The sequence below is a fragment of the Schistocerca gregaria genome, chromosome 3, assembly GCF_023897955.1.
Source record: "Schistocerca gregaria isolate iqSchGreg1 chromosome 3, iqSchGreg1.2, whole genome shotgun sequence".
In the NCBI taxonomy this organism is placed as follows: Eukaryota; Metazoa; Arthropoda; class Insecta; order Orthoptera; family Acrididae; genus Schistocerca; species Schistocerca gregaria.
The window spans coordinates 311,374,385-311,402,054 of record NC_064922.1 but is presented as its reverse complement, the minus strand read 5'-3'; the positions used below and the strand labels follow the sequence as shown (position 1 = coordinate 311,402,054).

Here is a 27,670-nt window from a genome sequence, read left to right as displayed (position 1 = left end):
TCCAGTCTCTCTCTCATATTATCCTTAATGTCCCTATGTGGAAAACTGTACAACAGTACTACGGCTTCTATCACACACTTTGAGTGCTAGTTCTCTAAATTTCTACGATTTGGTGTTTCGAGAAAATTATATATATATACTTTCTGGCAGATTAAATCTGTGGGGCGCACCTGGACTCGAAGCAGGGACGTTTGCAATTCGTGGATAAGTGGTTTACCTACTGCGCTACCCGAAGCACGACTCACGACGCGTTCTCACATCTTGACTTCCGCCAGTACATCATTTCCCACCTTCTAAACTTCACAGTTCTCCTGCGGAACTTGGAGGATTAGCACTCAGAAAAGAAAGGATATTGCGGAGACATGACTTAGCCACAGCCAGGGCATATTCACAAACGCTTGCAGAACGCCTATGGAGGTTTGGTAGTGAACAAAAGCACGGTTAGTCGTTGGGCGGGACGTCTGTCAGCATACCAAGAAGGTCGTACAAACTAGTCCGATCTACCGCGTGCTAGCCGGCCGCAAACAGCTGTAACTCCTGCAACGTTGGAGAGACGACTTCGGCGTGTTCGTCCTCACAAAAACGCAAACGAACTTTTCCTTCTTCATGACAGTTTAAGACGTCACAAAAGTCTGCCCACCCAAGAGGTGCTCACGAAACTTCAGTGGACCGTTCTTCCTCATCCATCTTACAGCCTGGATCTCGTACCTTCCGATTTCCATCTGTTTGGCCCAATGAAGGATATACACTTCGGGAAGCAGTACTTGGATGATGGACATGTTATTAATGCAGCAAGACGTTGGCTCCGATGTCGACCATTAGAGTGCACCATGTGGGCATACAGGGCCCTCCAGTAAGGTGAAGTAAGGCCGTCGTACTGAACAGAGACTATGTTATAAAATAGGATTTGGTAGCCAAAAGTATGGATAATACCACAGCGCACTGGAATCCTGAATAAAAACAATTTGCTTTCAGAAAAAAATGTGTTGTAAGTATGAAGAAAACGGCAGAAGGCCAATATGTGAGGTCCTTTTCTGAAGCACGAGGTTTGAAAGTCACATGGAAAAAGTAGATCTCACGAGCGAAAAGATGATCCTGAAACAAATTTCCGAAGAACTTGAGCTGCGAATGTCATCGATCACAGCATTAGTGTCCGCCTGCTTAGGTCGCCGGCACAGTAGCTCAGCGTGTTCGGTCAGAGGTTTAGCTGCCCTTTGTAATAAAAAGACTGAGTTAATGGGTCACCGATGAAATTGAAGAAGCGTCATGGGGAGTCAGCCCCGAACAACTAGAGTGAACAATAACGAACCATTTTTTTTTTATCTCAAAGAGGTGAGTGGTTACGTGCTTGCCTCCCATGCACTGGGCCCCGGTTCGATTCCCGGTCGAGTCGGAGATTTTCTCCGTTCGGGGACTGGGTGTAGTGTTGTCCTCCTCATACTTTCATCCTCATAATCCGTCTCAATCGCCCAATCTTGCGTCGAATGAATTAAGACTTGCACTTGGCGGCCGAATCCGAATGGGACATCATGACCAACAATGCCATATGATCATTTCATTTTTCACAGCATTACGTGGTCAGTTTTCGAAGTACGGTCGCTTGCAGCATGTACAGGCTGTCAGACCACAACACCGCAGTGAAAGATTACTATTCTGCCAATGGATTCTGAAACGGAGAGCTCAAGACCCACAAAGCGGAACAATTAAGGTCTACAAAAGAGCAGAGGCAAATCCTAGAACATATGCATGCATGAAAACAAAGCATCAGATTCGTTTTAATTTCATTGTGTTGGTAGGAATTGTGGTGATAAAATGTTGCGCCATCGGACAAATGAACATGTGGTTCTTATCACTAATTTCTGCCTAACAACTTACCCGAGCCATTACAAAAAGTTACCTATGCAGAAAGACAATTTACCTAGTTTAAGAGTATGCACAGCGGGAGAGCATTCCATTTTCTACACCTCGTACGACAGTACCTAACACAGACTTAAAAAATGAAGGGTGGAGCCGATACGATCGTATCTACCTGTCGCGCCGCTGCAAATACTGGTGTATTAATGTAGACATTGTTACTGTGCCCTTTTCTGATCCCTGTAGTTGAGTGTGTGGTTTAAACCTACAATTCATTACTATCAATTGGAACTCAAATAGATGGAAATTAAGTCTCCAACAAGTGTATAATGACTGTGTCTGAACCGTAATTTTACACAACTGACTTCAAAATTTTAGGTCAGTATACCAGTCTACCTCTACATGACTACTCTGCAGCTCATCCCCTAGCAGAGGGTTTATCGAATCACTTTCACACTATTAGACCTACCAACATTCCACTCTCGCGCGGTAAAAACGAACATATTTCCGTGATAGCTCTGGTTTATTTTATTACTATGACCATTTCTCACTATGTAGGTGGGCGTCAACAAATATTTTCGCATGGGAAAAAAGTTGGAGATTGAAATTTTGTGAAAATATGTCGCAGCTCCGAACAACGCCTTTGTTTTAAGGATTGCTACCCAAACTCGCGTATCTTGTCCGTGACACACACACACTCCCCTGTTTCGCAATAATAGAAAATGAGCTAACCTTCTTCGAACTTTTTTGATGTCTTCCGTCTATCCTATCTAGTAAGGATCCCATACCGCACAGCAGTACTCTAGTAGAGGAAGTACAGACACATTTCAGGCAGTCTCTCTAGTAGACCTGTTGCATCTTTTAAGTGTTTTGATAGTAAAACACATTTTTTGTTTGCCTTTCTGACAACAGTATCTCTGCGATCGCTACAGTTTAAGCTGTTCGTAAATGTATTTCCTAGGCATCTAGCTGAATTGACAGCCTTTAGATGTGTGATATGCCGTGTAACCGAAATTTATCGGGTTCCTGTTAGTACTTGTGTTGATTACCTCACACACTGCCTTATTTAGAGTCAATTGCCACTTTTCGCACCATACACGTATCATGTCTAAGTCATTTTGCTATTGGTTTTGATCTTCTAATGTCCTCTACTAGTCGGTAGAATACTGAATCGTCTGCAAACAATCTAACAGCGTTGCTCAGATTGTCTCCTAAATCCTTTACATAGATTAAGGACAACTGAGGGTCTGCAACACTTCCTTGGCGAATGTCAGATATTCCTTTCGCTTTTCTGGATTACGCTCCATCAGTACTACAGACTGTGACTTTTCCGATAGGAAATCATGAATCCAATCGCACAACTGTGACGATACTCCACAGAAAGACAATTTGATCAAAGGGAACGGTGTCAAAAATATTCATCAAGTCTAGAAGTAAGGAATAAATTTGAGGCTGCCTATCAATATCACACATTACTTCCTGAGAACAAAGAGCTAGTTGTGTTACACAGGACCCGTGCTGAATGTGTCAGTAAATCGTTTGGTAATTCATAACGTTCGATAACAGTATATGATCCAAAATCCTACTGCAAATCGACGTCAATGATACGGACCTGTAATTCATCAGATTAATCCTATTTCCTTTCTTGAGTACCATATTTGCCATGTACGCTCTCCGCAGAACTGTAAACATATTTAACGTTGAAAAAGACAGATGAAAGAAATCAACTGCAAAAGTCTATTACCCACACTATCATGTTAAAGAGTCTTTACGCATACGGCGACTAAAAACCAAACTTCGCTCTCTAAAGAGAGACTAATAGAATGTCTCACAGTACGCTGTAAACCTGAAGTGCATGCAGATGAGGACTAAAACGTTCCTGTATCACATGAAGAGGGAGAACGAGCGAACATTGCATTGAAGAAATATATACGGACTCCGTGGATTGGCTACAAACTTAGGCAGAAGTTCGTAATGCATTTCTGTTTCGTGAACGCGTTGAGAAACGAAGAGGGTGACAAAGGAGCACTGGTTGATTTTAAGCAATTGATTCCCCGTACGATGTCCCAGACAGAAATACAGGGTGGTCGGAAATTCCCGTTACAGACTTCTAGGACTTGTATAGGGGAGTGAGTACATCTTATTCTAAATAGGGATCCATGTGCGGAAACGTCATCCAACGAGACTACAGAGCGTCAGAGTTAGAGGCGCGGGCGTCTGTGAATGTACGTATACACGGGGTGATTCCGTGATGATGTTACAGACTTTCTAGGATGACGGAGAAGGATAAATGTATTAATTTGAAGTAAGGATCCCGGAACCGGACACGAAAGAGTCGAAAGTTATAAACGAAAACCGTTCTGATACCTCTGACAGTTGAATACATGTACCGGTTCTTGTGTTGCGAAGAGTGTAGGGCTGGTAACTTTTCAGTGGTGGGAGTGTGTACAAAGACGAGAAAAAATTTCCAATAAACGTGGGCTCTAAAGTGCGTACCTTAACAGCTATGAACACTTGCTCAGTAGTGGAGATGTGTTTCACATTAGCGAAGATGAAAGAATGGTCATAGCTCCTCAGGTATGCAATTTAGAGCCCACGTTTATTGGACATTTTTTCTCGTTTTTGTCCACACTCCCACCACTGAAAGTTACCAGCCCTACACTCTTCGCAACACAAGAACCGGTACATGTATTCAACTGTCAGAGGTATCAGAACGGTTTTCGTTTATAACTTTCGACTCGTTCGTGTCCGGTTCTGGGATCCTTACTTCAAATTAATACATTTATCGTTCTCCATCATCCTAGAAAGTCTGTAACTTTAAGACGGAATCATCCCGCGTATACGTACATTTACAGATGCCCGAGCCTGTAACTTTGACGCTCTGTAGTCTCGTTGGATGATGTTTCCGGACATGGGTTCCTATGCAAAATACGATGTACTCACTCCCCTCTACACGTCCTGTAAGTCTGTGACGGGAATTTCCGACAACCATGTATAGACGTCACATAAATGAGCCAATCACTTCAGAGGAAACGCAAACGAAGTTGAAGAAAAGAAATCACCAGTCGCAGACGGACAATCACACGAATTCTACCAAACATAATGGGATATTCTGAGAGATAAAGTAATAGAAACATTCATTCAACGAAATCGCAGCCAGTATTAACATTCTAACTGGATTTCTTTAAAGGCGTACCGTGCTCATTTCAAACAATGCACCAAACAATGGCGAACTTCTGACGCTTCAAAATTCTACACTGTGATGGCTTAAAATCAGCGATAGACAAAGAGATTAGTAATATAGTCCTGCGTCCAACAGTGGAGCGTTAATGCCCAACTTGCCTGCAGTGGCATATGCAAAAACTACGCATACTCAGCTAGCAATTCTCTCCATCAACACTGATAAAGTTTTGGACAGAGTGTGCCATTTATATCTGAAGAGTGTGTGGACTAATTTGTATTTGGTGCCAAGTTCGTCTAAACTATTGCAAACGTCTTAGAAAATTCCTCATCGAGGATATTTCACAAACTATGTTCAAATCAAAAGTTCAGTCAAACAAGGATGCCCTACTGCTGTGCAAACTGTGTGAAGTATGCACCTGAAAGAGTTTTTAAACAGAAACACGCATGTGGTGCATATACCGACAATGGTTAAAAATTTCTATCGTCAAGAGGTGAGACTGACAAAAATCAAGAAACTACTCTAGCTATACTCTCGTACGTGCGGTATCGTAAACGGCCCACGGAAAATGAAAATTATTCAGCTACCTCTGGCAAGAAATTTGGTTCCAAATCAAGACTGAACACACAATTGTGAGCATATAGTTCAAGTAGACTTTCAAAGACATCAGGTAATTGGAGATCGACACTAAATTCAATGAGTGCATTTGCCAAATTATTACCTCCAGAAATTTATCGCTGCGTCAAACCTCGCGGCTAAGTAATTTCTCCTTCCTGAGTGAAGGCTGAAATACGGCGCAGCTGCTAGAAATACGGAAAGAAATAGCATGCCCGATCACCCAAGCTGCATTCTGGCTATAGAAGCGAGGTGTAATATTTTAAAGGCGTAAATACGACATCTATCATGGCACCTGAAGGACAGGGACGAACCTGATCTACTTTCCATCAAAATGGGCTTTTATTTTAATCCGTCGCACTCAGTCAGTATTGATAAGAATCTGCGCACTTTCGCCACAACAGTCTTACTTGACAAACATTGCCCACACAGATACCGCCATTTACTCCATACACTATTTAGCCTTTCGTTTATAAATTTGTGTCCAAAGGGGCTACACTGATGTAAAGCATCTACAGCTAAGATCTCGATTGACGAAAATATTCTACGAGATTTTGACAGGGGAGGAACACACAAGCATCTTATCTGCCAGCGGAAGTAAAGGTTAAGTGGTACAAGGCAGTCAGACACTCGACCACACGACACATCATCAAGCTTATACCAAGCGTATGTGACACTTGCAGAAGACTGACACACTAAGTATGACAAACGACAAAAAGAAATTTGAAATAATTTTGGTATGTTGTCTATTTTTGAGACCCAGTTGCGCATTTTCTTTCCAACATAATTAGTTTCCTGGACTGTGCAGCTGGTCCCGGCGGAGTTTCGAGTCCTCCCTAGGGCATGGGTGTGTGTGTTTGTCCTTAGGATAATTTAGGTTAAGTAGCGTGTAAGCTTACGGACTGATGACCTTAGCAGTTAAGTGCCATAAGATTTCACACACATTTGGACATTTAGTTTCCGTCTCTCTGGATCGTTTTCAGATCTTGTAGGCCATAGTTGCATTTGCAACATGTCGTGTCCGTACCAGAACTACACATCTAAACACTGGTTCTGACATTACAAAGATCTGTAAATGATCCAGGGAAATCGAAAAGAGCCAAAGTGTAAAGAAAGTGTGCGACTGGGACTGAAAAATAAACTACACATTAAAACTGTTTTAAACATTAATGTAGTTGCTTTTCTCTCTCGCGACGTGTACACCGGCTATTATGACAAAAGGAATCCTTGGACACATCAATGAAAGCATTCCAATGTGCACCTAAAACGGGATGTAGCGAGATAGCGAACTACCCAGAATGAATTTTTCACTCTGCATGAGAGAGTGCGACGATATAAAACTTCCTGGACGATTAAAACGGCGTGCCGGATGGGACTAAGTCGGTACCTTTGTTTTTCGCCAGCATATTCGCTGCCACCTGTGGTATCACAGCACGACTCACGACCCGTCCTCACAGCTGGTAGAGCACTTGGCCGCGAAAGGCAAAGATAGCGGCTTAGAGTCCCGGTCCGTCACAAGTTTTAATCCGTCAGGAAGTTTCTATAACGAATTCGATTGTAGAACATACGGCAAGTCGTCAGTTAGAAATGAAAAACTTTGTTAGGATAAAATTTTCCTTAGATAGACTATTGACAGGCAGGCGAAGAAAACGACGATATCCACACGTAATGACCTGTCCCAACATTTATCCGGAGTCGATTTACAAATATTTAGAGGATTTACAAATATTTAGAGAAACTGGTCGTAAAGTTTGGAAAAAAATACCTCGAACCGTATTTTTCAAAGGCGTCATCGCTGTACTATCTAGCTTTTTTTCGAAATTCAAACAATGGGGTAGCTATCGTTATTATAAACTGGTTTGAAACGAAAAATTTCTACACTGAAGCAAAGGTCCCGCACGGTTGATGTTTCAGTAACAGATAACACAGGTCGCATACTGCATACGATCAGAATCACTCGCTCGGAACTTGATTTGTTGATCGTCTCATGAAGTGGCCCAGCAGTGCATCTGTGAGCCGATGCCATCCAGAACCAAGACGGCGAGCGTTGTACATTCCGTGGACTCTTGGCGCCAACACAAGATGGACATGGATAAACTGAACAAGTGGGTAGTTCACTCTTCACATCCAGTGACAGTGGACAGTGCATCGGAAAACTATTCAGACTACCGCATGTCCACAGTGCTACCTCAATGAAACTTAGCATGAATTGCACGAGTTGTGCTCTTCTTCATCGACGACGACGACGACATGTATATAAGGTGTATCATAATTAACAGTGAAAACTGACGAAGGTTAAAAATACGATATTAGGAACAGGAATCTTCCAGCGAACATGGCTTCCTGAGGTTATTGTGGAATTTCGACACACATTAGGCCTCGTGGCTTTGAAATTTCTGGAAATCGACGCCCCAAAGAAAGGGCTGGTTTGATTGATGCCCTTTATGCCAAACTCAGAGACTTTTTCGCGCCGATGTGTCTGGAATGTTTTACTCGTCCACTCACAAGAAAAAAGCGTTATTTCAACGCTGGGCGTTACCGTTCTAACCATCCTAGAGGTATCAAAAAAAGGGGATGGAATTTTTTTGGGGAAGAGGCGCTGTGACGACTTTCTCATCGTGTGGTACGCCACGGTAGCGTTGGGCAGAATTATTGTGAAGTTTGGTGCCAGTATGATATCATCAACCTACCTAATACGTCACAGGAACTTCTGAGATGTGGCCTTTTTTTCGCGCGTGTCGACTACTTGTTTGAAGCGGCTCGAGCCCGAGGATGACGTCACAGGGCGCCACGCTTTTGCACCATTACCGATGAAGGTCGTAGGCATCTTCCACCCATATTTCAAACGTATGCCCTGCGATGGGAGACAATTACGGGCTTTCGAAAAAGTGATCCTCTCGCGCATTACAATTGGGCTCTAATTTCACGCAAAATCCCTGGCTGGAAAATTAGCACATGCCTAAGGGGGCACAAGCACACATTGATATCAATGTAAGAGGACGAGTATATCGCCAATATGGTTCAAAATCGGTAGGTAAGTCAGGGCCTTTACTTTAGCATCCACCATCACCTGAGCTTAATTCTCTGGATTTTTCTGCTTGAGGCTTAGAAATGAAATGTACAGCACTCCCTTTGATGCGGTTGGAAAACTGTAGCGGCGAATTGTACATCATTGTCAACATTTACGACATGATATGGGATGTCTGACAAAACTGGTAACTCACTGCAGAGATGAGTGCATATTTCATCCAAACGCGTTGACGACTCATGGGGAATCTCCTTTAACAGGTACGAGTGTAATGTACGTAAATTGTGCCTTGTAACGTGCTGAAGAAGTATTTATTGTTAAAGTAGACCACTGATGAATTTAGAGCCGTATTAGAAGCGGACTTAATCGCAAAGTTTACGTTTCAAAAACATTTGTACCAACTAGGACAATATTTCAAATGATTCAAATGGATCTAAACACTATGGAACTTAACTTCTGAGGTCATCAGTCGCCTAGAACTTAGAACAATTTAAAACTAACTAACCTAAGGACAGCACACACATCCATGCCCGAGGCAGGATTCGAACTTGCGACCGTAGCGGTCGCGCGATTCCAGACTGTAGCTCCTAGAACCGCTGGTCCACCTCGGCCGGCGACAATATTTCACATTGAAGCCTTTGGTGACTGGTAACTGCACATTAGTTATTATCTTACGAACTCTCCGTTTTCGGATCCCTGCTTACTGAAACATTTTTGCATCTATTATCGTATGTTTTCATCAGTTTCTGATTCTACTATTAATTATGATAGACATCGTATACTACTTATTAACCTAGAGCGATAGTGGAGATAATAGGCTACTTATTCAGAAAGTGTCAAGTACAAATCTCAAAAGCGCGAAATGTTTACGCTCAGTAAGTGCTTCCTACTTCATTCACAACACGGCTCTTGATGGTCTTTGCATCTATAAGTGGTAGTCAAATGAAAACCAAACACCCGCCGATACAGAACCATGAAATGGTTCCGTTGAAACGTAATCACCACAGATATCCCTAATGGAAGACGAGAGGGTCAATTCCTGTTTCGTTGATTACGGTCGGCCGCTGACGGATCCAGAACTGCACCCACACCTACATGTCCTCCTCGTACTGAAAACCGACATCTACTCATGTCTTTCTCCACGTCGTCAAAGATGTGAAAATCATACAGTGGAAGATCCGCGCTGTACAGAGGATGTTGCAGTGGTTTCCTATCAAATCGCTGAACGTAGCCTTCGTCGGATTCGCAGTGCAACAGGATGATTCCGTCCGGAAGCATTTCGACAGCCCGAGGGCAAACAGCAAAGCCAGCATCGAAAACACCCCACTTTTCCCTCACCAAAGAAATTCTGAGGTATTCATAGAAGTTCCGGTAGGTCATGATGAGGTCCTTCGTTGACTGCAGGGACACACTGCTCGTCGTGTTCACCGAGCGTGGAACAAATTCAATGCACAAGTGCTATGAAGATACTTAGCTGACTCACTATGAAGTTTAAACGCCCAGGAATGCTGTCTGACAGAATCATCTAGTTGCACGATAACGCCCGCCTTCACACTGCCAATCGGACGAAAGCTACCCTTCAGCGATCTGGTAGGGAACCATTCCAAAGTCCTTCGTACAGCCAGGATCGTTCATCGTGTGATTTTAACATCTTTCCTGTTCTGGAAAAAGATATGCGTGGACGTCGCTTTCAATCAAACGAGGAAATGAAAGAGTGGATCCGGTTGTGGTTTCGTTAGAGGTTTACTGCGTTCTACTGAACAGGAATTATCACCACCTCTCTAAGCGAGATAAATGTCTTAACGCGTGTGGTGATTATTTCCTAATGGAAATGGTGTTCTGTTTTCATTTGACTTCCCTTCATATTAGACGATGCATGTAAGGTATTTTACGTCAAGTCTTAAGGAGGTGTTAATTTTTCACTAGTGTAAATACCAGTTGAATTAGGCTGAACATATACGACGATATAATGGCACGAATTTTCCGTGTTCGGTCTGTTCTAAGCCTCAGCAACTGTGGTGAACAATCTCTTGTGTCAATTTCATCAGGTATGAGCTTGGGTTCGAGGGAATTTTGTAGTCATGCAGTAGGAGTATGGACCATTCAAGTAACCTCTTGCACTCGGTTGGAGAAATTGGGGAGTCCACCTGAATCTGAGGCCTGGAAGTTCTGTAGGTGGTGCACAAGTCCGGGGATAGGATGCACTTCGCATGCAGACTTACCTCTGTGATGGGGCCGCTGGCGTTAGGAGCAGGAGGGCTCTGGGGGCGGCGGGAGGCGGCCGGGGGCGGCGACTGCGGCTGCGGGGGAGGCGTCTTGCTGATGCCCGGCCCGAACCCTGCCGGCACACCACACAAGTACTCACCCTCAAGTACACTGCACAGAAGTAACTCAGTCACCAACACACAAAACTCCTCTTTTTCAGCACAGAGAAACTCCACCCATTAGCATATTCGCAATAGATATGTTGCCCCTGGAGGAATGGTCAATACGTAGTCATACGACAGCAACGATCATTTGAACGCAAAAAGCTTCATATGGACATATTCCGAATGGTTCGAGAGAAATAAAACATTTAATTTTTTTCAGTCATCTGTCTTTTGACTGGTTTGATGGGAAGTGCAAAGAATTCCTCTCCTGTGCCACCCTGTTCATCTCAGAGTAGCTCTTGCAACCTACGTCCTCAGTTATTTGGTGGATATATTTCAATCTCTGTCTCCATCTACAGTTTTTACTCTCTTCAGCTCCCTCTACTACCGTGGAAGTTTTTTCCCTGATGTCTTAATAGATTTCTTACCATATCGGCCCTTCTTCTTGTGAATTTTCTCCATGTATTCCTTTCCTCGCCAATTCTTCGGAGAACCTCATTTCTTACCTGCTCAGTCCATCCAACTTCCAACATTCTTCTGTAGCACCACATCTCAAATGATTCGATTCTTTCTTTTTCCGGTTTTCCAACAGTTCACGTTTCACTAGCACACAATCACGTGCTCCAAACGTACGTTCTCAGAAATTTCTTCCTCAAATTATGCCTATGTTTAGTATTGACAGAATTCGCTTGGCCAGCATTGCCCGTTTTGCTGGTGTTAATTTGCCTTTTGTGTCCTCTCACCGTTCGTCATGGGTGGCAAAATTTCTTTTATTTGCTTCATAGTCAACAATCCTGATGTTAAATTTCTCCCTGTTCGCAATTCTGTTACTCATTACTTTTGTCTTCCTTCGATTTACTCTCAATCGATATTCTGTACTCTTTAGGTTGTTTATTCCATTCAGCAGATCCTGTAACTCTTCATTTTCATTCAGGATAGCAATGTCATCGGCGAATCGTATCATTGATATCCTTTTATTTTGAATTTTAATTTCACTCTTTAACCTTTCTTTTATTTCCTTCGTTGCTTCTTCGATGAATATATCAAAAACTACGGGCAACGGCTACATCTCTGTCTTACCCCCTTTTTAGTTCGAGAACTCAGTTCTTGGTCTTCCAATCTTATTGTTCTCTTTTGGATATTCTGCATATTATATATTATACGTACGACCCTTTAACTTACCCCTATTGTTCTCAGAATTGCGAACATTTTGCGCTATTTGACATTGTCGAAGGCTTTTCTAGCTCGACAGATCCTATAAACATTTATTGATTTTTCTTCAGTCGTGCTTCCATTATCATCCGCAATGTCAAAACCGCCCTTGTGGTGCCTTTCCCTCTCCGAAAGCCAAGCTGATCGTCACCTAACACATCCTCAATTTTGTTTTGCATTCTTCTGTATATTATTTTTGTCAGCAACTTAGATTCACGAGATGTTCAGTTGACTTGGCAATAATTTTCGCACTTGTCGGCTCTTGCAATCTTCGGAATTGTGTGGATGATGTTATTCCGAATGTCAGATGATACACTCCTGGAAATTGAAATAAGAACACCGTGAATTCATTGTCCCAGGAAGGGGAAACTTTATTGACACATTCCTGGGGTCAGATACATCACATGATCACACTGACAGAACCACAGGCACATAGACACAGGCAACAGAGCATGCACAATGTCGACACTAGTACAGTGTATATCCACCTTTCGCAGCAATGCAGGCTGCTATTCTCCCATGGAGACGATCGTAGAGATGCTGGATGTAGTCCTGTGGAACGGCTTGCCATGCCATTTCCACCTGGCGCTCAAATGGTTCAAATGGCTCTGAGCACTATGGGACTCAACTGCTGTGGTCATCAGTCCCCTAGAACTTAGAACTACTTAAACCTAACTAACCTAAGGACATCACACACATCCATGCCCGAGGCAGGATTCGAACCTGCGACCGTAGCAGTCTCACGGTTCCGGACTGCGCGCCTAGAACCGCGAGACCACCGCGGCCGGCCCACCTGGCGCCTCAGTTGGACCAGCGTTCGTGCTGGACGTGCAGACCGCGTGAGACGACGCTTCATCCAGTCCCAAACATGCTCAATGGGGGACAGATCCGGAGATCTTGCTGGCCAGGGTAGTTGACTTACACCTTCTAGAGCACGATGGGTGGCACGGGATACATGCGGACGTGCATTGTCCTGTTGGCACAGCAAGTTCCCTTGCCGGTCTAGGAATGGTAGAACGATGGGTTCGATGACGGTTTGGATGTATCGTGCACTATTCAGTGTCCCCTCGACGATCACCCGAGGTGTACGGCCAGTGTAGGACATCGCTCCCCACACCATGATGCCGGGTGTTGGCCCTGTGTGCCTCGGTCGTATGCAGTCCTGATTGTGGCGCTCACCTGCACGGCGCCAAACACGCGTACGACCATCATTGGCACCAAGGCAGAAGCGACTCTCATCGCTGAAGACGACACGTCTCCATTCGTCCCTCCATTCACGCCTGTCGCGACACCACTGGAGGCGGGCTGCACGATGTTGGGGCGTGAGCGGAAGACGGCCTAACGGTGTGCGGGACCGTAGCCCGGCTTCATAGAGACGGTTGCGAATGGTCCTCGCCGATACCCCAGGAGCAACAGTGTCCCTAATTTGCTGGGAAGTGGCGGTGCGGTCCCCTACGGCACTGCGTAGGATCCTACGGTCTTGGCGTGCATCCGTGCGTCGCTGCGGTACGGTCCCAGGTCGACGGGCACGTGCACCTTCCGCCGACCACTGGCGACAACATCGATGTACTGTGGAGACCTCACGCCCCACGTGTTGAGCAATTCGGCGGTACGTCCATCCGGCCTCCCGCATGCCCACTATACGCCCTCTCTCAAAGTCCGTCAACTGCACATACGGTTCACGTCCACGCTGTCGCGGCATGCTACCAGTGTTAAAGACTGCGATGGAGCTCCGTATGCCACGGCAAACTGGCTGACACTGACGGCGGCGGTGCACAAATGGTGCGCAGCTAGCGCCATTCGACGGCCAACACCGCGGTTCCTGGTGTGTACGCTGTGCCGTGCGTGTGATCATTGCTTGTACAGCCGTCTCGCAGTGTCCGGAGCAAGTATGGTGGGTCTGACACACCGGTGTCAATGTGTTCTTTTTTCAATTTCCAGGAGTATATATCTCCAGACTCATACATTCTACAGACCAAGGTCAATAGTCGTTTTGTTCAGAGTTCCCTAAATCATTTTAGGTAACATTCTGTCAGAATTACTAGGTCTTCTAAGGCTTTGAAAGACAATTAACATTGCTATTTATTTTACGTATTCTTCAATAATTTTTCAGGTTTGCATATGTACCACAGTTAGTAAACGTTACGGCATGGGTTTTACGAAGTATGAACTTTGGTAAAGACACTATGTTCACAAATTGGACATATCGGAAAGCACCGACGGTATTCTTCGACGGCTGCAGAAGCACTTCCATCACAGCAGCTGTAAACGTACATCATATCTGAATGATCTTCATTAGATGTTGGCATTTTAGCTAGCGCGTGCACATAGTTAAGCGACGTTTCTCTCTGGTACACTCAATCCCACGCACTGCTTCACTCAATACATCATGGACAACTGCGCATCAACGGGCTACCTTGATGCCACAAAGACATCCCGAGCCAAGAGGATGTAACCAACACGGTAGTTTGGGCTAGAATGAAACGTCAAGAGTTTGGGTAGGAAAGAGACATACCTGCGCGCCACTAGCGCAAAAACAAATGTACATTAAATATTTTCTGTCATGGAAACCATTCGGAGCAGGGCGTATTCCAATTGTCCATATAATTTTTCTTTCATATGAGCATTCTGAATATTGACCACTCCTCCTGAGACACACTGTATTCATGAATTCTGATAATTTTGCATAGTATAACATAAAATAATAACGCAAAATTGTTTTGTCCATGTTCGTAAGTACAGTGAGATACTCATGCAAAAGATGCAGCAAACAGGGAGATTATGAAGTATTAATCGTGGGGACAGATAAAAGTAAACATTCTGAAAATAATTTTGCATAGCGTTAGTTCGCTAGTATTTAATGCTAGTCGCGTTCCCATGGAAAGATACGAGACTGATGTCTATAGCGTACCTGAGATAGATCGATGGTAGTTTGTGGGTCTGTTAAAAGTCGTCATTATGATAAACGAAAGAATGATTAGAGCTTACCTTCTCTCTGCGTTGATGTCATTATTGAGTAACTTCTAGCTTATTTGGAAAAATAATAACGGGATTTAACGTCGTGCCGTTACGAGTTCATTGTTGTCCAATTCCAAATTCAGACAGGGCAAGGATGAAAGAGGAAGACGGCTTTGCCTATTCGTCTGCAATTGTTGAAAGAAACTCTGAAAAACTTAAATTCCGCTGGACACACTAGTATCTCAATCGGGCTCCGTGCATCATATAAGTTACAGAATTTTACGATCACATCAGAATCATAAACTGGTGAATGTTCTGTAAACTAGAACGAAACGCGCTATTCGAAACATCCACTTTTATGTATTTCTGAAGAAGTATTTACCTACCTGCGGCTGTCCAAGTTCACTTATGACTAATACTCAGTGACGAGACACCCACGGAAATCAGTTATCAAAGAATGACAAAGCTAATGCAAACATAATAGTCTGCTGCGTTCTGTGAATAACTTAATAAGGACGTTCTTACATGGAGTGTTTTGGCAGTTGATTGAATGCCATGAAATTCGTGCCCAACACAGATCTATGGTATGGTTTACTTTTAGGACGACCTATCGGTTGGTTACAATTATAGTGACGTTACTCACAGAGGTCCAGTGTAGACTGTAATTATTGTATCGCAGAAAAAAATGACAGAAACGGTAACCCCTTAATGCGGATCTGATTTACGCTCGAAAAAACGTTAGTGCAGCTTTCGCCACCAAGTGCAAATCTGGCGCCGTGAACGCAAGAAAGATGCATAGAAATGTTTCCATATGTAATGGATTAGGAACGGGACGTAGATGGAAGTCAAAGAAGTGAGAAAGGCATAATGTTTATTTTATATTAACCGCTGTTTCAATATGAGGACCGGATACGTCGTCCAGTTATTGCATCCGTAAAACGACGTGCTCAGCAGTTACTAGCAGCAGTTCTCGTGGAAATTGAGCATCGTGTTCCTGTATAAAAGCATCTTTGAGGTAACACGTTCGTGGAACGTTTAATCAAGCAGGTCTTTCACTGGGTGAGCGACATGAGATGTTTGCCCATCTTGCATGAAAACAGTGGTTTCCGCACACTTTCGCTCTTCCAAAGCAGGAACCACATGCTGTACAATGTTGGTTGGTTTGTTGCTTTAGAGGCGGGACAAGGGACCAGACTACGAGGTCATCGGTCCCTTGGTCCTGATAAAACAATTCCACAAGTGTGAGATTAAAACGGACGAAACATGTAACACAAAACGGAAAGAAAGGAAAAGCCACAAGAACGAAGAGAAGGCAACGAACACTAAAAGAAACAAAAGAGGGAAAGAAAACAACAGAGAGACACTAGAAACAAAAGAGAGTATTACATGAATGCAGATTACAGTAACTGGCCAACCACGAGAATAAAAAGGGATAGTCAGCACTCTGAAATACATTAAAACCTCTACCCTAAAAGCACTAGGGTGGAGGACACAGAGGGACAAAGGACATGAGCTAAAACCTAAATATAAAGCCCACTCCCACGGATAAAACGTAGAACTAAAGCTGCTGTGGAGGCATTGTCGCCCAACACCGAAGGAAGGGTCTGGGAAAGTTAAAAGTCTGCCGATGAGCGGCTGAAAATGGCCAGTCCAGCAAGAGGTGGACAACTGTCATTTGGAAGCCACAGCGACACTGGGGTGCTTCCTCGCGACGGAGTAGGTAACCATGCTTTTACCACGTATGGCCAATGTGGAGCCAGCAGAGGACCACTGATTCCGTGCGAGAGGCCTGCATGGAAGACTTCCACACATTCATAGTCTCCTTAATGGCACGCAGTTTGTTGTGCGTGCTGTTATGCCATTCCGATTCCCAAAGCCGTAAAACCCTGCGGTCCAAGACAGAACGCAGGTCAGCTTCGGAAATGCCTATATCCAGAAGCGGTTTCCGGGTCGCCTGTTTGGCCAACCTGTCGGCAAGTTCGTTGCCGGGGATTCCGACGTGTCCTGGGGTCCACACAAACACCGCGGGACTGTTCCAGGGCATAGATGGACTCCTGAATGGACGCTACCAGAGGGTGGCGAGGGTAGCACTGGTCGATATCTTGTAGGTTGCTCAATGAGTCAGTGCACAGGAGAAATGACTCGCCGGCGCATGAGCGGATGTACTCAAGAGCACGAGATATGGCCGCCAGTTCTGAAGTGGAAACACTGCAGCCAACTGGCAAGGAGTGCTGCTCAATATGTCCTCCATGAACATATGCGAAGCCCCGTTGTGACCAGCAGCCAATGAACCCTCGATGTAAACCAATTCAGAGCCCCGGAACACGTCAAGAATCGAGAGGAAGTGACAGCGGAGGGCGGCGGGGTGCACGGGGTCCTTAGGGCCATGCAAAAGGTCCACACGAAGCTGCGGCCGAAGCGGACACCATGGAGGCGTACGTAGACCGCAAGTAGAGGTGGTAAAGGGAAGGACCCCAGTTCGGAGAGAAGGGACCGCACGCGAGCAGCAAATCTCCTGTCGCTAATCGAACCACACAGTGGCACACAGGGTCGAGTAAATGCAATCTGAAGTCGCTGCCGAACCATAAACCACACTCCCATAGTCAGTTCGGGATTGGACAAGGGCTTTGTAGAGCTGCAGCAGCGTAGACCGATCTGCACCCCAACTGGTGTTGCTCAGGCAACGGAGGCCATTGAAGTGCTGCCAGCACTTCTGCTTAATCTGACGAAGATGAGGGAGCCAAGTCCATCGAGCGTCGAAAACCAGTCCTAGGAATTGATATGTCTCCACTACAATGAGTGTATCGTCATTAAGGTAAAGTATGGGATCTGGATGAACGGTACGACGCCGACAGAAGTGCATGACACACGACTTTGTGTCTGAAAACTGGAAGCCGTGGGCTAGAGCCCATGATTGGGCCTTGTGGATGGCTCCCTGGAGGCGCCGCTCAGCAACAGCAGTACTCTAACAGCAGTACGAAATTCAGAAGTCGTCTCCTTACAGAGAAGGTGAGATGGAGAGCCCGACAGCTGCTGCTAGACACTTAATGGCCGTTAAAAATAGAGATACACTCAATACAGTGCCCTGCAGGACTCCATTCTGCTGAATATGGTTGGAACTATGGGACACGGAAAGTACGGAGCGACAGGAAGTTTTGGATAAAAATCGGGTGTGGTCCCCAGAGACCCTACTCACATACAATGTGGCAAGGATATGATGTCGCCAATTCATGTCGTATGCTTTATGTAAGTCAAAAAAAGACAGCAATCAGGTGTTGCCGTCTGGCAAAGGCTGTTCGGATGGCAGACTCGATGGACACACGATTATCAGTGCTAGAGCAACCCTGGTGGAAGACGCCCTGATATGGAGCCAGCAAGCCACGTGACCCCAGGACCCAACCCAACCGCCGACATACCATACGTTCCAGTAGCTTACAAAGAATGTTGGTGAGGCTGATGGGCCGATAGCTAACCACATCAAACGGATTGGCCGGGTTTGAGCAGCGGAATGATGGTGCTCTCCCGCCATTGCGATGGAAAGACGTCATTGCACCATATCCGGTTGAAGATGACGAAAAGATGTCACTTGTAGTCAGATGAGAGATGTTTAATCATCTGGCTGTGGATGCCATCAGGTCCAGGAGCTGTGGCGGGGCAATGTGCAAGGGCACTGAGGAGCTCCCACTCTGTAAATGGGGCGTTATAGGATTCACTGCAACGTATAGTGAATGACAGGACGATCCGTTCCAGCCGCCGTTTGAGTGTGCGAAAGGCTGGGGGGTAATTTCCCGATGCAGAAGCTAGAGCAAAGTGCTCGGCAATCACGTTGGCGTCGGTACCTAACTCGCCATTTATGGTAGCTCCGGGGATAGTTGTTGGGGCCTGGTACCCGAAGAGCCGTTTGATCTTTGCCCAGACTTTGGAAGGTGACGTGTGGCACCCAGTGGTGGAGATGTATCTCTCCTAACACTTCTACTTCCGTTGTTTGATAAGGTAGCGAACACGGGCACAGAGCCGTTTAAAGCCTATGAGGTGCTCCAGGGTGCCGCTGTAGTGCTCGCCGACGCTCCTTAATTGCTTCAGCGACTTCCGGCGACCACCAAGGGACTGCCTTACACCTTGGGCACCCTAAAGAGCGAGGGCTCACGTTTTCGGCCGCAGAAACAATTGTACTAGTCACCTGCTCAACCATCACATGGATGTTGCCACGTAGGGGAGATTCAGCGGTGACAGCAGATGTGAAAGTTCCCCAGTCCGCCTTGTTCGAAGCCTATATGGGCAGGCGTCCGTGTGCCTGACGCTGGGGCAGTGACAGGAAGATGGGGAAGTGGTCACTACCACACAGATCGTCATGTGCTCTCTAGTGGATAGATGGGAGAGGTCCTGGGTTTCAAATTGATAAATCAATGGCTGAGTAACTACCAAGAGCCACACTGAAATGTGTGACGGCCCCAGTATTTAAGAGGCAGAAGTCGAGTTGCGACAGTAAAGTTTCGACATCTCTTCCTCGGCCAGTGAACATCGTACCACCCCACAAGGGGTTATGGGCATTAAAATCTTGCAGAAAGAGGAAAGGTTTAGGGAGTTGATCAATCAGTGCAGCTAATACATTAAGGGCTACTGCACCATCTGGAGGAAGATATACATTGCTGACAGTTATTTCCTATATTGTCCTTATTCTGACAGCCACGGCTTCAAGAAGCGTTTGAAGGGGCACATGTTCACTACAGACCGAGTTTAGGACATAGATGGAAACTCCACTTGACACTCGATAATAGTCGCTACGGTTCCTGCAATACAGGCCGCGGAGGGCAGGGGTCCGCATTGCTGGGAAGCAAGTTTCCTGGATGGCAATGGAGATAGCAGGTGTAAAGTTTAACAGTTGCCATACCTCAACCAGGCGGTGGAAAAAACCGCCGCAATTCCACTGGAGGATGACATCGTGAGACTGGGAAGGCATGGCACATTCACTGAGGCAGTTTACGCCTCAGAGTCACCTGCTGCCCCCTATTTATTGCCTGAGCAGCCTATATCCATTGTGTCAGAGTCTAATGGCTCCAGGGAAAGACTTACGTGATTATTGTTGAAGTCATACTGGAACGACAGCTATCTTCTTAAGCACGACAACAGTCGAGATCGCAATATATATGTATACTGCAAACTTGTTTTTGTCAAAAATTATCATTTTCGGGCCACTAACTCCCTGGCGAGGGTCGGAGCCGTTAGACACAGCGGCTGCAGTTGTTGCCTTGTGCCTTTTGGAACATACAGCGGCTCCGTGTACCGACTCCCAGCGTCACCACGCAGTTAGTGGTTGCAAGATGATTATTTTTGACAGAAACCGGTTAGTAGAAAAAATAATTTTTTTTGCTGTAAATGGTCAAGTGTCGTACAGCGACAAGATGAAGCTGGAAGACAGGCTTTCCTACACGTTCAGCTACAAGAGCCTAGAGAACCCTGAACGCGGCACAGTAAACCCGTCCACGGTAATGTTTACTACAAAGCTTACGTTGTAGCTAGAGTACATACGAAAGTATCGCGGTTCCGGGAAATCCAGGGCTATTTTTAAAAGCTAGGCAGATATAGGTTCTTAGCTGAAGAGTGTTGCTTTCATTTTTCAAAGGAATATTTGTGGTTTCCGGATAAGAATAAGAAGGGAAACAGCGTTTCGGGGTATGAAATCATATGGAAAGCGCGGACAGTTGAGTTAATCTAGTGATAGTGGGGTTAGTGACCACAAAGTCGTAGTAGCGAGACTCAACATCGTAACATCCAAATTATAAGGAATAAACTCGAAATGTATTTATTCAAAGAAGCAGATAAAAATTCTCTTTTCGCCTTCCTAAGAGTGTCTCCTCTCCTTCCAAGCAAATTAAGTGGAAACCAGATGTGCCTTAGATTCAAATAACTATCATCGGTGGTACCTGATTTATAGCAAATAAAGTGATATATGGTACACAAATAAGGCCAGAACACCTTTGCATAAGCAACGAAATAAGCATGCCAGATTTTTTTAAAAAATGCAAAATTTCCAAGACTGGCGATGTTTCACTGAAGCTCGAAACTTTGTGCTGACTTCATTATGGGATCCTTCTAAGAGTTCACACAATGAAACTCAGTGAGATACTCCAGAGAGATTCTGGCCATATGCGTAAAGTACACCAGTGGCAATACACAATCAATACTTTCACTGGGCGATGCCAATTGTAGGACTGCCGATGGCAGTGTCACTAAGGACTGTCGTATAGCGTGAATAGCTGGGAGACCTCGAAGGGAACGTTCAGCCGCCTAACTGGAAATGTTTTTTCTATCCTTCGCACCAACAGGCACCTCGACTTCACAAATTATGAGAGCTCTGTGTGTGTGTGTGTGTGTAAGTGTAAGTGTAAGTGTAGCTGTTAAGTGTGGTGATTTTATATTATATATGAGAGGAGGGATGTGGAGCTGAAACTCGGCGCCGGCGTGTAGCCTACTCCTCGAGAATGGCACGAAGACGGCCGCCGAGCTTAACCGTCCCCATTCGATGGATCGCCATCAACAGTGCCACATCCCCTCACTTCCTGAGGCATTGCGGAGAGGTTTGGAACTGAATCAAGGACTGGTGATCAGGGACTTTATGCCACCACCCCTCCTGTCTCCTCTTCCGTAAAGACTACTAAAAATAGTTTTCTGATATTCCTTCACAAAAGAAGACGAAGTAAATACTTCAAAAATTGGAATCAAGAACAGGTGGATATATGGATAACTTTGAAGCAGATATCATCTGACAGACATACTGGCGAGCTTTTTTTGAGTCATTAGTCTTCTTTGTGGCTTCATATTGGACACCACGAATTTCTGTCCTACGATAACCTTTTATTTTGTCAGAACAGCACTTACAACCTACGTCCTCTGGTATTTACCGGATATATTCCAGTCTCCTTCTTCCTCTATAGGTTTTACCCCCTACATTTCCGTCTAGTAACGTGGAAGTTATTCCCTGATGTCTTTAACAATGTCCTATCATCCCGTCTCTTATTATTGTCAGTGTTTTCTATTTCTATCTTTCCTAGCCGATTCTGTGGAGAATCATCTCATTCGTTACCTTGTCAGTCCACATAACTTTTAACAGTCTTCTGCTGCATTACATCTGAAATGCTGCGACGCTCTTCCGTTCCGGTTTTCCCGCAGTCCTTGTCTCACTGCCACATACTGCTGTGTTTCAAACGTACATCCTCAGAAATTGTTTCCTCAAACTAAGAGCTACATTTGATACTAACAGACTTCTCTCGGCCAGGAATGCCCTTTTTTTGCCGGTGCTATTCTGGTTTTTCTGTCCTCCTTGCTTTGTCCGCCTTTTTTTTTTTTTTTTTTTTTTGCTGCCTAGATAGCAGAATTTCCTAACTTCGTCTATTTCGTGAACACCAATCCTCATGTTAAATTTCTCGCTGTTCTCATTCCTGCTATTTACTTCCGTCTTTCTTCGATTTACTCTCAGTTCGTATTCTGTGCTCATTAGACTTCATTTCATTCAGCAGATCATAATTCTTTTTCACTTTCACTGAGGATAGCAAAGCCATCAGCTAATCTTATCATTGATACCCTTTTACCTTCGATTCCTTTCTTTTACTTCCGCCACTACTTCTTCGATTTGCAGATTGAATAGTAGGGGTGAAAGACTGCATTCCTGTCTTACACCGTTTTTAATGCCAGCACTTCGTTCTTCGTCTTCCAATCTTATTGTTCCTTCTTTGTTCGTATACGTATTGTATATTACCTGTCTTCCCCTTAGATTACCCCTATTTGTCTCAGAATTTCGAACATTCATACCATTTTTCACTGTTGAACTTTTTTCCAAGTCGACAAGTCCTATGAATATGTTTTGATTTTTCTTTAGTCTTGCTTCCATTATCAAACACAAATAAACAACTGCCTCTCTGGTGCCTAAAGCCAAACTGATTGTCATCTAACATAGCCTCAGTTTTCTCTTCCATTCTTCTTGTGAGCTATCTGGCGCCTAAAGGTATTGAAGCATTGGAGTATTGACCTAGGGGAGGGTATGCGGCAGGGTTGAGTCCGGTTGGCACGAGTCGGCGCAAGGCGGGAGTGGCCTCTTCGGTGAGCGACTTGGGGGAACGGAAGTTTGGTTTTAACAAGGAACAATGGAGTGATGTTGGCCTCCGTGCCAACATGGTCTGAAGGGTATGTGACTGGTGCAATGGCGGCTTTCGCTACAGCATGACAATTGGCTAAATTTAAATAAGCTTTAGTTCTGTAATAAATCTACGTTTCACCACAGCGCAAATCCAATGATTTCACCGTACTCATCGCACTGATGTGCATTTAATGAGACAATAATATTACAAATATCACAAAAACTGCAGACGTTAAGTCGTCAAAGTAAATAAATATTTTGAAAATAATTATTGAAAATTAATAACTGCTGGCCGCGTCATAGGATTGTTGGACACTCAAGTCGGTAACACAGGGCAAACCTAACCTGTAAAATCAGGTGTAGAAGGCCCGCCATCTAGCGGCGGAAAGGGTGGAGCTGCGATTTCAGCAGATGGTAAATCTGCCGAGATGCAGTAGGAAATGTTCTACTCTACCGTGGATCCGTCCATGCGCAGTAAGAAGATGTGTATGCGCGCATGCACAGAACGCAGAATTTCGAGCTGGCTTTCTGTTGGTTGTCATTTTCAAGCGTGGTCACCAGACGAGAAATTTGTGATATCTCGAGCACTCTCACCTATTGCGCAATATGTTCTATAAATCTTTCAGTCAGCAATATTTTATAAATACAGTAATAAATCAAATGAATTTTTTTTTTATTGCCGCTGAGAAAAGCTTCATATCTAATGATAACTTCTTATTCTAGATATTAAATTAAACAGAGGAAGTATAAGCTTGCTTATTGTGGCATACGGTAAGGAAACATGTCTATGTGATACTCTAGATACGCTGTACCGTAATAATGCATGTCTACAAATATTTAATTCTGAGCTTGTATGCTTTACGTTGAAGTACATACAATTTAACTTTCGATATGTGTACGCATCACCTCAACTGATTTGATCCTGTGCTTTGTATTTTTTCAGAATGCCAGGAAGGATAGTGTTGATAGAATAGCCACAAGAGTCTGAACAGTTACGCCGACCGCGACCAAAAAGGACTGCAACAGCCTTTTTGCCTTTATGCTGTCTCACTAAGCTGAAATACACTGGTAAGTCGAAACATTATGACCACTGCGATCCTGGATGCCGTTTGGTGAAGTTGCGGGCACGTTACGCCGTGACGTAAGCATGTAAGTGGAGGCGGAGTAGCACTCTAACGTAGATATGGGCTGCAAATGTGGAAATCAATTCAGATAAAGGACTTTGACAAAGGGCAGATTATTGTTACTCAAAGCCTGTGAACGAGGATCTCAGCGACGCTGGTCGAATGTTCATGTGCTACTGTCCCAAGTATTTACCGAAAGAGGGCGGAGGACAGTGAAACTACAACTACTACAACTACTACTACGTGCTAAATGGTTGTACGTCTACCATTATTCACAGAATGCGAGGTTCGGAGGCTTGTCTGCTCTGCAAAGTAAGATAGGTCACCTGTGGCATCTCTGGAGAAAGAAAAAGACGCTGGTGCGCGCACAACCGTTCATCGGACGTTGATGAATATGGAGTTCTGTAGCAGACCACCCCTACGTGTTCACATGTTGACCCAATCACTTCGATAGGTTACGATTGCAGTGGACACGGGACCATCGGGACTCGACAGTCGATAAATGGAAACGTGTAGGCTGTTTGGGTGAACTACATTTTTTGTACACCGGGTCGATGGTCGACTCCACAGACGCCTTCAAGGTGAACGACGACTCGAATTTTGCAGCACACCGCGGACGCAGGCTGGTGGGAGCAGTATTATGCTGTGGGAGACATTCTCCTAGGCTGGCATGGGGCCTGTAGTAGTAATCGACGACACACTGAGAGCAGCGACCCACTTGCATCCTTTCATGCTTGATGTCCCCAACGGCGGTGTCATCTTTCATCAGTTTAACAGTCCGTGTCTCGAAGCCATACCTGTGCCGTAGCGGTTTGAGGAGCATTATAGTGTACTCACGTTGATGTCTCGGCGACCAAATTCTGCTGATGTAAATCCTATTGAACCCATCGGGTCGCTATCGGGCGCCATTATCGTATACGCAAATCAGCGGCTCGTGGTTTAAGCGAGTTACATGACCTGAGCGTAGACACCTGATGCCACGTATCTCCACAAACGCACCAGTAGACTGTCGGGTCCCCGATACGCAGAATCAGTGCTCTATTTGGTTTCAAAGACGGATAAACAAGCTATTAAGTAGGTGGTCAAAAGTTCGGCTCCTCAGTGTAGCTTCCTTCATTACTGTTACATTTCCTCGAATCCCGTCATGTATGATCGACACGGTACATCCATTCTGCGGAAGTCCCTAAATTCTTGTGGTTCTTCGGGCCTCAGCTCGTTCATTAACAAGGATTTTATGTCCCTGCCTTCACCTCTTCATCCCAAACCAATTTATACTCTTAGAGTTACGTCGTCGTTTTACCCGTCGCCTAACTACTAAGGCGGACATTGTCACAACAAATGCTCCATAGGTTATTGCATCTTCCATGTCTAAAATGCTACGAAACGTAAACGTAGATAGTCATTTGCTTGTACCAGCATGACATGAAACTAACATTTTAGTCTGTAACTCTGTATGATCATAATATTTTTTGGAAATTTGTGGTAAGACCCTATGGAACCAAACCGCTGAGGTCATCGGCCCTTAAGCTTACGCACTACTTAATCTAACTAAAACTAACTTACGCTAAGGACCACACACACACACACACACACACACACACACACACACACACACACACACACACACACACACACACGGGCGAGGGAAGACTCGAACCTCCGAAGGAGGCAGCCGCGGGGACTATGAGAAGGCGCCCTAGACAGCGCGGCGTAACATAATGTCATCCTGTCTGCACAAGATAACAGTGATCGCTTAATAAATATGAACCTAGACCTCATAGAACTTTCAACATGACTAAATAGTATCTTCACAAAAATATAAACTTTCACTATCCACGTAAATGACGTAAAGAAACCTGCATGTGTGTAGTGTAATACCTACGTATTTAACTATCATCCCCGGAAGCAAAACATTTACACAAATCTTATTTATTGAGCTATTGCGTTTTTATATCTTTTTTTACGCAAATATGTCAGACCACCATATCCTTTACAGTTACACAGCAAATGAACGCCATATGGCAAGTCTCAGTGCTCTCCATACGTTATCATATTATACTTTTCTAAATTAGTCGTTATTTTCTAACTCATTTAATTAAAAGTAGCTTTGGCCAGTGTTAAAAACAATTGAAATGTGAATACTGCATATTATCAGCTAGATCTGATGCTATCACTAGATTGCGCATGGAAAGACGCGTCAGTTCAGCACACCAAGTTTATTATTCCATACGTTTTAAACTATATTCATCTTTATATGCATAAGCGTATATGCACTACTTCCACGATTAGTTATTTAGATCTAAGCTAGTACGAGACAATATTATTTTTGGGCTCAATAGAACCGGAAGAAAATGGCGTATTGTTTGAGTCATGTGTGTAGCTTGTATCTTAATTATTTTTTCAGATGGTGGTTCATTTTCTATATTAAAGCCGAATGTGCATATTTTTAGTGAGGGAACCTTAGTTCTTACTGGCGCAGGCGGAGACGCATTAGTGTATTCTGGGTCGCGGAGTAGTTCTGGGGAGCATGGGCAAGGAGTTCAAACAGCTCTGAGCTCTATGGGACTTAACATCGGAGGTCATCAGTCCCCTAGAACTTACAACTACTTAAACCTAACTAACCTAAGGACATCACACATTTCCATGCCCGAGGCAGGATTAGAACCGTATCAGTCGAGTGGGGGGGGGGGGGGGGGGCAGGTTGAGCGAAGAGACTTTGTGTAGAGCCGGCAGAGAAATCGAAAGTCAACTTCGTGCAGTGCAGTCTTCATGTAGGGCGAATACATCATGGCCCTGACGGTGCGTTAAAGTGATCGTTTCTGGACGGCAAGTAACCACGCGAATACTTTAACATTCGTTCTTAATTCGGCTGCACTTTTGCCATTAATACTGGATAGAATACTAAAATCTACTCGTGATTTCGTGTGTTTTAATATGTTGACTGCCATGACTGGACCCTTAGTAATTATGAGTAGCCGTTTCAAGCTGCACGTTTGGACGCGGGGCATGGCGGGAATTACTATACGCATGCACATGCGACTTGCTTGGTTTAGCGACCTTCATTTGGGTGGGTTCGTCAGTGAGCAAAATTGGCGCATTTGGGAGACTGACAATCCGCATTTCGCAGATCGAGAAGTCTCTTCACCCTCAACGAGTCACTGTGTGGTGTTCAGTGTCCAGTCACGGAAAAATCGG

At 44.7% G+C, this 27,670-nt stretch overlaps 1 protein-coding gene across 4 annotated transcripts in view; it reads right to left on the bottom strand.

The window, feature by feature from the left end:
- The window catches only part of LOC126354710 (rap guanine nucleotide exchange factor 4), a 1,235,035-nt gene that overhangs the window by 220,478 nt on the left and 986,887 nt on the right, over positions 1-27,670 (bottom strand). For all 4 annotated transcript variants that reach the window (XM_050004554.1, XM_050004556.1, XM_050004555.1 and 1 more), the window contains one exon: positions 10,901-11,016. In XM_050004554.1, the coding sequence (XP_049860511.1) occupies positions 10,901-11,016 (116 nt within the window). The remainder of the gene's footprint in view (positions 1-10,900; positions 11,017-27,670) is intronic.